Below are 12,010 nucleotides of genomic sequence, written 5' to 3'. Positions count from 1 at the left end.
ATGCTTATAATTATATGACATCATATGTATCTTCTTTGATGAGGTATCTCTCAAGGTCTTTCACCCATTTTTAGATTGGGTGTTTGTTTTCTTATGGTTTAGTTGTAACATTTCTTTGGATATTTGGGGTAACTGTCCTTTAACAGATGTGTCTTTGACAAATATTTTTCCAAGTCTGTGGTTTGTCTTCTCATTCTCTTCGTACTCTTCAGACAGTTCTTGCCAGTAGTAGTTTTGATGAAGGAACTGATTCCTGCAGCTTCCTTTCTGTTGTCTTCCATGATGTAATCGTCCCATATATCGTTTTTTTTTTTTTTTTTTACTTTTCTAATGAAAAAAAAAGCCAAAATTCATTCACTTAATGTCCTATTCCATTCTCATTGTTCTAGTTGTATTATTTTTAGTACTATGAATTTTGAAAGGGAAAGAAAACACTTAGCTATTTGTTCAGTATCCAATTATTTTGCAGAAGCACTTCCTTTCTTAACTGTAAAATACTCTCTGCAGCTACTTATACTTTGTTTTTATCAATGTTTGCATTACCTTTTAAAACCTATGAAAAAAAAAGCCAAAATTCATTCACTTAATGTCCTATTCCATTCTCATTGTTCTAGTTGTATTATTTTTAGTACTATGAATTTTGAAAGGGAAAGAAAACACTTAGCTATTTGTTCAGTATCCAATTATTTTGCAGAAGCACTTCCTTTCTTAACTGTAAAATACTCTCTGCAGCTACTTATACTTTGTTTTTATCAATGTTTGCATTACCTTTTAAAACCTATGAAAAAAAAAAAAAGTGAAGTATGCATTTATACATTTCATGGCCAGGAAACAACTCTGGGTCTTGGAAGATTTTTAGTTTGATATAATCCCATTCACTTATTTTTGCTTTTACTTCCCTTGCAAGGTAAAGTTAGTCTCTTGTAAGCATATTATGTGATTGGATCATAGCTGTTGTTTTCTTCCATTCTACCAATATTTAAATTTTAATTGCTGATTTTAATCTGTTTATATTTAAAGTGATTACAGATAATGAAGCCAACTGAAGCCAAAAGAAACAGCACTTTTTTTAATTTTCAGAACTACTCCTGGTCACAGGTCTTAGATAGTTTATACTTCTTCAAGACCTGAACAAGCCCTCCAGCTATTCCTTGGTTTGTTTTTCATTTCAAAGCCTGCTCCTAACTGAAGCAAAGAGATTTAGAGTTAAAAAGTTCCCACTGGTGAGGACTGGCCTGTTTTCTTCCTTAAATCTTTTCTTACCAATCATATGGGTTATGCATTTGCTTATATCTAATGTTTTTAATATCATAGAGTGATATGAAAATATAACAGAAAATATTTTAGATATTTTAATCAGAATTTTTTCACATAGAATTTACAAATATATATTTATGTGTAATTATGAGACTGTACGAGTTTGTGTATGTGTGTAAAAAAGGCTCTTCAGATGACAAAAGAGCCCATCCACTCACTCTCCTTACCCACTTAACCCCTTCATTCAATCCTTGACATACCGCTATGTAACCCTCTGACAAGTCTAAACACAATTAAAACTACTTATGTAATTTGAGATCTACTCTGATAGTTTAGGAAACAAACAAAAAGTTACTTATTCAAGATCTCAAATCCCTTAACAAATGAATAATGTACATATTCTAGGCATATTGACCATTCTGGTTCTGTTGTTATTATCTTTATATAGCTCTTCGTTGGACTAATTAAGTGCAGTCTACTTCAGGACACAAAGTTCAGTAATCTAAAATGATAGGAGAAAGTTTGGATTTATGGAGATGGAGAGAGAAAGCAAGAGAGCAAAAGAGAATCAAAACATTAGTTTCAGGCAGTTTTGTGGACTGCAAATAACAGAATTCAAGTTAATGTAAGGGAGGAAAACATCTTGTGCAATTTAAGTACAGTAGAGTCTTAGAAATAACAGAAACTAGAAAGCCATCAGAAATCCAGAACCCAGGCTATCTTCTCTTCATGTATTTTATTTTTACGCTTGCAGAATCCAAGACCGGAAAGAACCCAAGCGGCACTCAGAGAGTTAGGAAGGTCAGCTTTATTACGCCGCAGGCTCAGCGGGATCCTTCCCAAAAGACAGCCCCTGGCAAGGTTTTGAGCAGGTTTTTATGGGTTGGGGACTTCCTTGAGTTGGGGAAGGGGTATGTGTTGTCTGGTGATTGGCTTAAGGTGTGGCTTGGAGGGGGTCATGTGGAAGTGGGCTGGGGTTTAGGCTGGGGACTTCTCTCTCTGCTGGGGCCACCATTTTAGCTCAGTTCCACGTGGCAGGGAACCATTTTAAGGTCAGTTTCCCCATTATTACTTCTCTTCTGTGACTTTATTATTTCTCCCAGCATTCAAAATTTAATTCTTCTTCTTAAAAACAAGAAAAAACATCAGCAGTCCATAGCATCTGATAACAACCCCAATGATTTTTATCCTCCACTCCTATAATCTGTCCCCAATCAATTCCAAATTTCCAAATAAAACAAACCTGATCAGACTGGCTCAGTAAGATGATTTCCCCTGGCCCAATCAATTGTAGCTAGGGCGTTTGCTATAAGGTCTAAATAAGATAATTCACTGAAAATTCATAGTTTGCTATCTGGTAAAAAGTAAACATGGGGAGGTGAGGGTGAGATGAGAGGCAGAACACAGGATTTTTAGAGCAATGAAAATATTCTGCATGGAATTATAATTTTTCATTGTACATTTTTCCAAATCCATAGACTGTACAACACCAACAGTGAACTCTAAGGTAAACTGTAGACTTTGAGTGATTATCATGTGTCAATCTAGGTTCATCTTGGGTAAAAAATATACAATTTTTGATCATGGGGAAGGCTATCCATCTGTGGGGGCAGAGGTTATAATGAAAAATCTCTGTACCTTAGATTTTGTTATAAAATCTAAACTACTGTAAAAAATAAAGACTTTTAAAATATAATTAAAAATAAGTAAACCAAAGATCTTTATTATTTTCATTGTCACCAATGAGTAAGGACAATCCTTCTAACCTTCTAACTCTAACTTATGTGTTCATCTTAAGATATATATGCAAACCCAGTATTCACAAATGGTCTGAGAAATAGAAAAGTCCAAAAGGTAATATTCAAATACAATATTCCAGAAAATCAACTCTGCAAAACACATTGAGAAAAAAAATCTCAATAATCATCAAATATACCGTGTTGCCCCAAAAATAAGACCTAGCCAGACCATCAGCTCTAATGCGTCTTTTGGAGCAAAAACTAATATAAGACCTAGTCATATTTTAATATAAGACCAGGTCTTTAATATAATATAATAAATATAATACATAATATAATATATAATATAGTCAGATCTTATATAATATACTATAAGACCAGGTCTTATATAATATTAAGACAGGTTAGTTAGCATGTTGCTAGGTTGACAGAGGAGGGGGAGTGTCCCTGGTGGAATAAACAAAAAGCAGCCATATCCTGAAACTCCAGGTTCTGGAATGTCTCCTTCACTCCAGGACAAAGATATGAGGTTAATAAATTATCTCAAATCCCTTTTGGCTAGACAAAGGAGCAGATCTGATAGAATGGGTTATTTCATTAATCCCTTCAGGATGGACAAACAGGACAGACCTAATAGATAAATTCCATTAGAAGGCTCCAGCCCCCTTCCCCAAGCAGGCAAGGGAAGGTATAAAAGTAAGAACTTTTGCCTCAGTCACTGGGTTTCCCAGTTTCGGGTAGCCCTCCTGCTTGGGAGCTGCAACCTCTTCTCCTGCTTTTACTAAACTATCTTCCTTTACAACTTTTTGCCTCTCCCTGGTCCGTGGATCCATTCTTTGGCTTCACGAGACACGATCCCGGCCCACACCCAGAAACTACCGGCAGATCCAATATCATTTACATCATTTGGGGGCTCGTGTCCAGGACTGAAGGAGAGATAAATATTATCTGTGACTTTCTATTTGCCCACCCTATGGGCCTTCATCATTTTTTGTTTCTCCTGTCACACAACTATTGGGCCTTTGTCAGCCATTTAAAAGTGACTAGCACAGCTGCCGACCTTAAGCCATGGAGGTAAAGGCTTTGCAGAAGGGCTCTGGATGATCCCCTCCGGCACTGAGCCAGAGGAATGTTGGCCACAGTCCAACTGCCTTTTGTCTTGCTTTCTCTCTCTGGTGGAGTAAAGCCCAAAGACAGTGGACCATTGAGGTAAAGGGCCCTTGGCAGCAATTGCAGAACTCTGAGCGTACCTACTCTGTAGTGTGTCCCAACGGCTCCCTGGATCTTCCCCCAGCCCAACTGCCCATAAGGGTGCAGTTCAGAGTCTTCCCTCTCCCTCTTTGTGATTTTCTCATATCTTTCTGCTGCCTTTTTCCTTTCCATGAGGAGACTAAATGCTGGTGCGTGGCTAGGATTGTGGACCTTTGGATCCTGTCTGTAGCTACTCTACAATGGGTCCCAAAGGTCCCTCTGATCCCTTCCCATCCCGACTGCCTGTAAGGGTGCCAACAGGATGACTCCTTGTCTCTGCTGTTCTTTCATCCTGTCACTGACTCTTCTCAGCTTTTGAGATGCTAGTCTAGGGTTTCTTCCCAGCGAGACATCCGTAACACTCCCTGCTGACCTCAAGACATTTTGAGGTAAAAACATGGACCTCTGCCTCTATAGGACATCTCTTGTCACTCAGGATAAGATTTACTGGCATTTAGTATTCCCTCTCATACCATCCTCTTGGGATCTCCTCCAAATTTAAAGTGCAAATGGAAGTGTCCTAATCTTTACCTCAAATTTGTCTGTTGTTTTTGTGATCTCTCCACCTGTTGTCAATTCTTCAGTAATTGTCTGGCAGCCCAGACTCATCAGGGGCTCCACCCATGGAGTCCTGTATACCTGCCACTTTCCTTTTACACTCTGCTTTTGTCAACCATCTGACAAAATACACAGGGGAGGGTGATATCTTCCAGACTCACTTTACCTTAAGGAGGAAGCTTTATCTGAAGCCTTTGGGGCTTCCGCTTCCTCTTTTTGCCCCCTTTTACCTATTGGGAATCAAAACTTGCCCCCTTGCCTTTCTGCCCAGACTGCATGCCTTCTTCACAAGCTTTGAGTATATACTCCCTCCCTAAACATCTTTATTTAGAAGGCCACTATTATATTAATCATGCTATCAATTTTTGTAATGCTCAGTGTTGGGTCATATACCCCTCTACCTTAAAGCACCTCATTATTGGCCACAGCCTTTATTGGCCTGTGGGCCAGTGCCAGACATTCAGGCAGGGACACACATACACACACACACACACACACACACACACACGGATTTGGGTAGGCGCCCACCGGAGGCACTGGCCAGGCCACCCAGGTAAGTGCAAATAATCCTGGCATGCCGTGTCTCCCCACCCACCTTGGAACCAGTCACGCGGTGTCTGTGGCCCAAGTTTTCTGGGGAGACGCCATAGAACAAGTTGTGGAGATGAATTGCAAAGGAACGGCTTTCTGTCCTTCCTCCCTTTCAGATGGGCAATCAGCCCTCACCTTCACCCCCCTGAACATTGGGACAAATTTGACCCTCAGACTTTGAAGAAGAGGCACCTGGTTTTCTTTTGTTCAGAGGTTTGGCCTAAATACACTTTGGAAGATGCGGAGACTTGGCCTTCTGAGGAAAGTATTAATTACAATACTATCATGCAGCTAGACCTGTTTTGCAGACAGGAGGGCAAATGATCAAAAGTTCCATATGTTCAGGCTTTTTCGCCCTGAGGGACAACCCAGATCTCTGTAAGAAATGTAGAGTTGACCCGGCTCTTTTGGCCGTGATCTCTTGCTTTCCTTCTCCTAAGGAGACCCCTTCTAAGGGGACTCCTCCAAAGGGGACGCCTCCTAGGGAGACTCCTTCTAAGGAGACTCTCCCTAAGGAGTCCCCTCCTAAAGTGACTCCTCAAAAAGAACCTCCAGTGGGACCCTCCTCTCCTGAGGAGGTCCCTTCAACAAACACGCAGTCAAGGGATCATCTCAAAGCTTTATATCTGGCTCTTCCTCCAGGGCCAGTTCCTGCCCCAGCTCCTTCTAATTGTCCTCCATATCCAGGACCTCCTGTACAGATGTGTCCCCAGCTTGGAGTAAATCAAAAGCATCCCCAGCACAGAATAAATCTCCTTCCCTTACAGGAGATGCCAGGAGGAGAATTTGGGCCTGCCAGGGTTCAAGTCCCTTTTTCCTTACAAGAGCTCAGACAAATAAAGGGAGATTTAGGGAAGTTTTCAGATGACCCTGACAAATACATAGACGTTTTCCAAAATTTAACCCAGGTCTTTGAGCTCTCTTGGAGAGATGTTATGTTAATTCTGAATCAGACTCTCACCAGTTCTGAAATACAAGTAGCCTTGCAAGCTGCCGAAAAGTTTGGAGATTATCATTTCCTAGCATATTATGAGGAACAGGCAGGATGGGATTCCACTTGGGAATCCTTCTCTATAGGGAAGCAGGCAGTACCCACTGATGATCCACTATGGGGTCCTGATACAGCCATGGGAAATTGGCAGAGAAGACACTTTTTGGCATGCATTTTAGAGGGACTGAGGAGAACAAGGGCCAAACCAATCAATTATTCAAAACTATACGATTAGCTAGAATTCGGGAGAAAATACCTCAGCCTTTTTAGAAAGGCTCAGGGAGGCCTTAAACATACTCCTATGGGACCAGACACCCCCACAGGGGATATTATTTTAAACGACAAATTTATAACTCAGGCTGCCCCAGATATCCACAGGAAATTACAAAAAATTGGCTATTGGTCCCAAAGGCACCTGGGACCAGTTACTCAAGGTAGCCAACACCATCTTTTACAATCAGGACGAAGAGGACGCCCAGGACAAGGAAAGGAAAATAAGAAAAAAGACAGAAGGATTAGTCGCTGCCTTATAGGGTGCCCGGGGAAAGGGAAGGTCCAACTTGGACACCAATGTGGACAGTCCAGCCATTGGTGGAGAGAATGCCCACGGCAACCAGAGCTGACTGAGAGACCTCCGCAGCCCTGTCCCATCTGTGAAGGGGGTCACTGGAAGCCTCTACCCCCGAGGCCAGCCTAGTCCAGTCAGACTCCCACTGTCCAGGACTGAAGGGTCCCGGGGCTTCTACCAATGGCTCCCTTGTCCCACTTAGCCATTGGGACTCTTGATCCCCGGGTAAACCTAGAAGTGGAAAGAAAACCTATTGGTTTCGTTCTACACACAGGAGCCACATTCTCTGTCCTGCTCTCCAATCCAGGGACCCGCTCCAATTGACATATCCATGGAATCACGGGTAAGCGAATTACTAAATATTTTTCCCAGCCCTTAGGCTGCATATGGGATGACCTAATGTTCTCCTACTCATTCTTAATCATGCCAGAAAGCCCTACTCCTCTATTAGGAAGAGACATTATGACAGCGATGGGAACTATTGTTCTCCTAGCCCCTGGAAGTATTTCTAGCTGCCTCCCAGTAGTAGAAACCAACATCAACTCTGATGTTTTGGCATCACAAGGGACAACTGGTCGCGCCTTAATGGCCGCTCTGTCCACATTCATCTTAAGGACCCCACTTTATTTCCTTGATGGAAATAATACCCTCTGAAGCCTGAGGCACGGAAAGGAGTAGTCTCTGTCATTAACAGTCTCAAATGACAAGGGCTCCTTAGAGGATGCAACAGCATTTGCAATACCTCCATCTTAGGGGTTCCCAAACCAAATGGAGAAGGGAGATTAGTTCAAGACCTTCGGGCCATCAACAAGACAGTTATTTCTATACACCCTATAGTTCCAAATCCTTACATACCCCTAGCCCAAATACCTGAAAATGACAGATGGTTCATGGTATTAGATTTAAAAGATGTCTTTTTCTGTATACCCATGCACCCTGACTCACAATATCTCTTTGCCTTTGAGGACCCTGAAAGCCAGATTTCACAGCTCACCTGGATGGTCTTCCTGCAGGGATTTAGAGATAGTCCACACCTCTTTGGACAGGTCCTCTCTAAGGACCTAAAAGATTTTTCCTGTAACAGCTGTACTATTTTACAATACGTTGATGATCTTTTATTGTGTGCTCCATCTGAAACCTCATCAGCCAAGACACTACTGGCCTTTTAAATTTTCTAGCCTCTAAGGGTTACAAGGTTTCCAAAGCCAAGGCCCAAATGTGTCAGACTTCTCTCAAATATCTTGGGATAATTATCTCTGAAGGTACTAGGGCCCTAGGGGAGGACAGAATTTGTTCCATCTCCATGTATCCCCTACCTAAGACCCTGAAACAATTAGGGGGCTTCCTAGGCATTACCGACTACTGCTTCCTACAGATCCCAGGATACGAAGAAATGGCCCACCCACTTTACCAACTAATTAAAGATACTCAAACTACAAATACTCATCTGCTACTTTGGAACTCAGAGGCAGACCAAGGCTTTAGTCTTTTAAAACATGCACTGTTAAGTGTCCCAGCCTTAAGCCTTCCTACAGGAAAATCCTTTCATTTATATATAACAGAAAGAAAGAGATTGGCCTAATGCAACCAGAGGACCCTCACAGCTGTTTAAGTAAGGAACTAGACTTGTAGCACTCAGCTGGCCATACCTGCAGCTGCCTCCTTGTTCCTGAAGCCATCAAGCTCACAATGGGATGAGGCTTAACCATCTTTGCCCCTCACCACACACATTCAAGGGCTTTTAAATGCTAATAGTCACTGACTCACTGATAGCCACCTCCTGTGGTATCAGGCCCTCTTATTAGAAAATCCTGTAATCCAAATACTGACCTGCTCCACCCTTAATCCTGCCACATTCCTCCCAAGATGGAGAAAGAATTAACTGCCAATAAATTTTAATACAAACCTATACTGCTAGAGCAGATTTACAAAAAACACCCCTAGACAAACCAGATTGGACGCTCCTCACTGATGAGAGCTCTTTTATAGAAAATGACATACAAAAGACTGGATATGCTGTAGTTTCTCTACATAATATCTTAGAAAATAAGACCCTCTGAGGCCAGCACACAACTGGCTGAGCTAATAGCTCTCACCCGAGCACTAGAACTGAGTAAAGGAAAAAGAGCCATAACTCTGGCTAATCAATGTGTTAATTTCACTAGCTAGTCCAACCACTGCTTTAATCTTTCAGGTGGTAACAGTTTAAACTGTAGCTCTACCACCTCTATGAGTTCTAATACACATGTCAAATTGCCAACTAAATGGTTTCTCATTTGTGGGAAGACAATCTCTCAGCTTACAGTACAGGGGGAACCTTCTCTCTCAGGAGATTAACTGTTTTCTTACCACAAAAACCTCGTCAGGTTAAACATCACAATAAACTTACTCTGGACTCCAGTTATAACATCGATATACATTTATTCAGCCCAGCTGGGCATGCATCCTTATCTCTTTTTGTAGTATCTGTTATAACCATTGCTTTATATGTAAAGATTTGTCAAATAGCTCGCTCAATAACAAAGGCCCTCAACACTACCTCGCAGGCTATCCATACCACGAGACAAGAGTTAGGACAGGTCAGAGAAACAATTCTCAAAAACAGAACTACCATAGATTATCTACTTCTCAAACACAAGCAAGTATATGAAAAGTTTAAAGGGTTATGCTGTTTCAATTTCTCTGATAATTCACAGTTAAAGACAAACTTCAATAAATTCATAATATGTTTTCCAATATTAAACTAAAAACAAGATTCTTCGATCTAGATTTTTCCTTCCTTACTTCCTGGCTTCCCAGTTTAGCAGGACTTAAGGAAACTTTTCTCATTTTTCTTTTATCCTTTATTATAGGCATTACCTCATGCTGTTGTCTACAATGCATCTCAGCTTACAGACTACCCACTGATTGGCTATAATGGCCTACAAGACAACTACCTCCTTATCTGGATTTGTTTATTTACCAGGAACCCTTAAATAGACCTCTGGACAACCCTGTCTGCTGGTCTCTTTCTACACCCCTCTTCAGCCTGAAGTAGCCAGAGCGGTCATCACTCCTATTTCCTAATGGTAGTTAGGGTCACATCTTCAGAGGGGGGATTGAGACAGTTTAGTTAGCTTGTCATTAGGTAGATGGGCGGGGGCGGGGGGGTCCCTGGTGGAATAAACAAACAGCAGAATGTCTCCTTCACTCCAGGACAAAGAGATGAGAACCCACCTTGAGGTTAATAAATTATCTCAAATCCATTTTGTCTAGACAAAGGAGCAGATCTGATAGATAGGAATGGGTTATTTCATTAATCCCTTCAGGATGGGCAAACAGGACAAACCTAATAGATGAATTCCATTAGAAGGCTCCAGCCCCCTTCCCCAAGCAGGCAAGGGAAGGTACGAAAGTAAGAACTTTTGCCTGTCACTGTCTTCCAAGTTTCGGGTACCCCCTCCCACTCAAAAATTGCAACCTCTTCTCCTGCTTTTAGTAAACTATCTTCTTTTACAACTCCTTGCCACTCCCTAGTCCATGTTTCCATTCTTCGGCTTCACGAGACACGATCCCGGCCCACACCCAGAAATTGCCAGCAGATCCTACATTAATATAATATAATACAATATAATATAATACCAGGTCTTATATTAATTTTGGCTCCAAAAGACACACTAAAGTTGATTGTCCAGCTAAGTCTTATTTTCAGTAGTTAATTCAACTTATCAAATTAATGCCTGTTACCCTTGGATAATATATAATCAATACTATCCATTCACCCCTGAGTATAGGAGTTCAATTCTGACTTAATTTTTTTTCTTACTGTTTGTCATTTGGATTCTAACTCATTAAAGTTTGGAAGAGCCTTAGCAGAAGTTTTTGTAGTTAACCCAAAATAAGATCTGCGTACTATAAGTATCATAGGCAATGTGCTATTTAAAAGTTGAACAGTTGCTAATTATTGGGGATGCTCATATGGTTGAGTCTGAATGTGAGAGTCAGGGCTGCTGTTCAACAAAGCACTGAGGCAGTTTGAATATTTTTGAAGGATAAAATTGGAGGACTCAGAGCATTTGCAGCCTAAGGCTATGGCACAATGCAGCCCCAACATTACCTTATCTAGAAACCACAAAACAGTTTAAAATATTGTCATGGGAGAAGGGAAAAAAGTGCTTAGATGTATTTGATTTTTAGTGTTCCTGAGTACACAAAAGATAAAGAGTATTGAAATGCAGCATTACCATATCTGAATCAATTCAGTGTCTGTATTACAAAATCTCTTTTATAAGAGAAACAATAGTGGAAACATCAAGGGAAAAGAGTATCCCTGTTTTCACACTAGAACATTCTGAGACTTTACAAATAAATGTTTCTTCATTTTAATTCAGAGACACATATGTCCGTGAAAAAACATCCACCTAAGAGAAAGCTTATAAGAATTTATTTGAACCAATTGCCAGGAAGCAAAATCTCAATGGATTGAGAAAATGCTCTGGTAAATGGCAGTTTTGCAACTTATTTTATACATTAGAATTAAAGGAGGAGAGGGTTACATGAAATTCTTTGGTGGTAGATTAAGGGGGTAGAACAAAGCAAAGCAAGGTGTCTGGGGTTGCTGAATAAAAAGTAATTTGGAAAAACATGTATTTCTTTTACATTGGTTGGTAGGGTTGGTTAATAGTTACATAGCATTTTACAGCACATAGAGATGGTGATCAGGGGACAAGAACAATGAGGGATTCTGTAGTTTCCTGCTCTGGTGTGGTGGGTTGTGCCCTGAGGGGCCAGGAAAAATACTCTGAAGTTCCAAGGGCTGTTATTTTAGATGCAAATAAAGGCAATAGACAGGCTCACTTACAGAGAAGCTACTGACCAAGGACCTGCTTTCAGTTAGTAGTTTTTATGTTCTGATCTTCCTATGTGGTTAATTTCGGTCTCTGAGTTTGTAGGGCCTCCAGGCTTCCCCTGAGCTTACATGTGGCCCCTTTTTCGTCCACTCATAGATATGGGGAAAAAGACTATTTAATGCCTTGCTTTCAAATTTAATGCATATTTAATAAAATCACATCCCAT

The 12,010-nt window shown here is 40.9% G+C and overlaps 1 protein-coding gene across 1 annotated transcript; it reads left to right on the top strand.

Annotated features, from left to right (window-relative positions):
* Positions 1-5,716: 5,716 nt before the first annotated feature.
* On the top strand, positions 5,717-7,084 carry LOC141568495 (uncharacterized). The gene is given in 3 exon segments (XM_074318630.1): positions 5,717-6,612; positions 6,614-6,672; positions 6,675-7,084. Coding segments are annotated over 3 exon segments (1,365 nt in total).
* The last annotated feature ends 4,926 nt before the right edge of the window (positions 7,085-12,010 follow it).

This window comes from Rhinolophus sinicus, linkage group LG14, assembly GCF_036562045.2.
Source record: "Rhinolophus sinicus isolate RSC01 linkage group LG14, ASM3656204v1, whole genome shotgun sequence".
Taxonomy (NCBI): Eukaryota; Metazoa; Chordata; class Mammalia; order Chiroptera; family Rhinolophidae; genus Rhinolophus; species Rhinolophus sinicus.
This window is presented reverse-complemented; position numbering and strand designations above follow the sequence as displayed.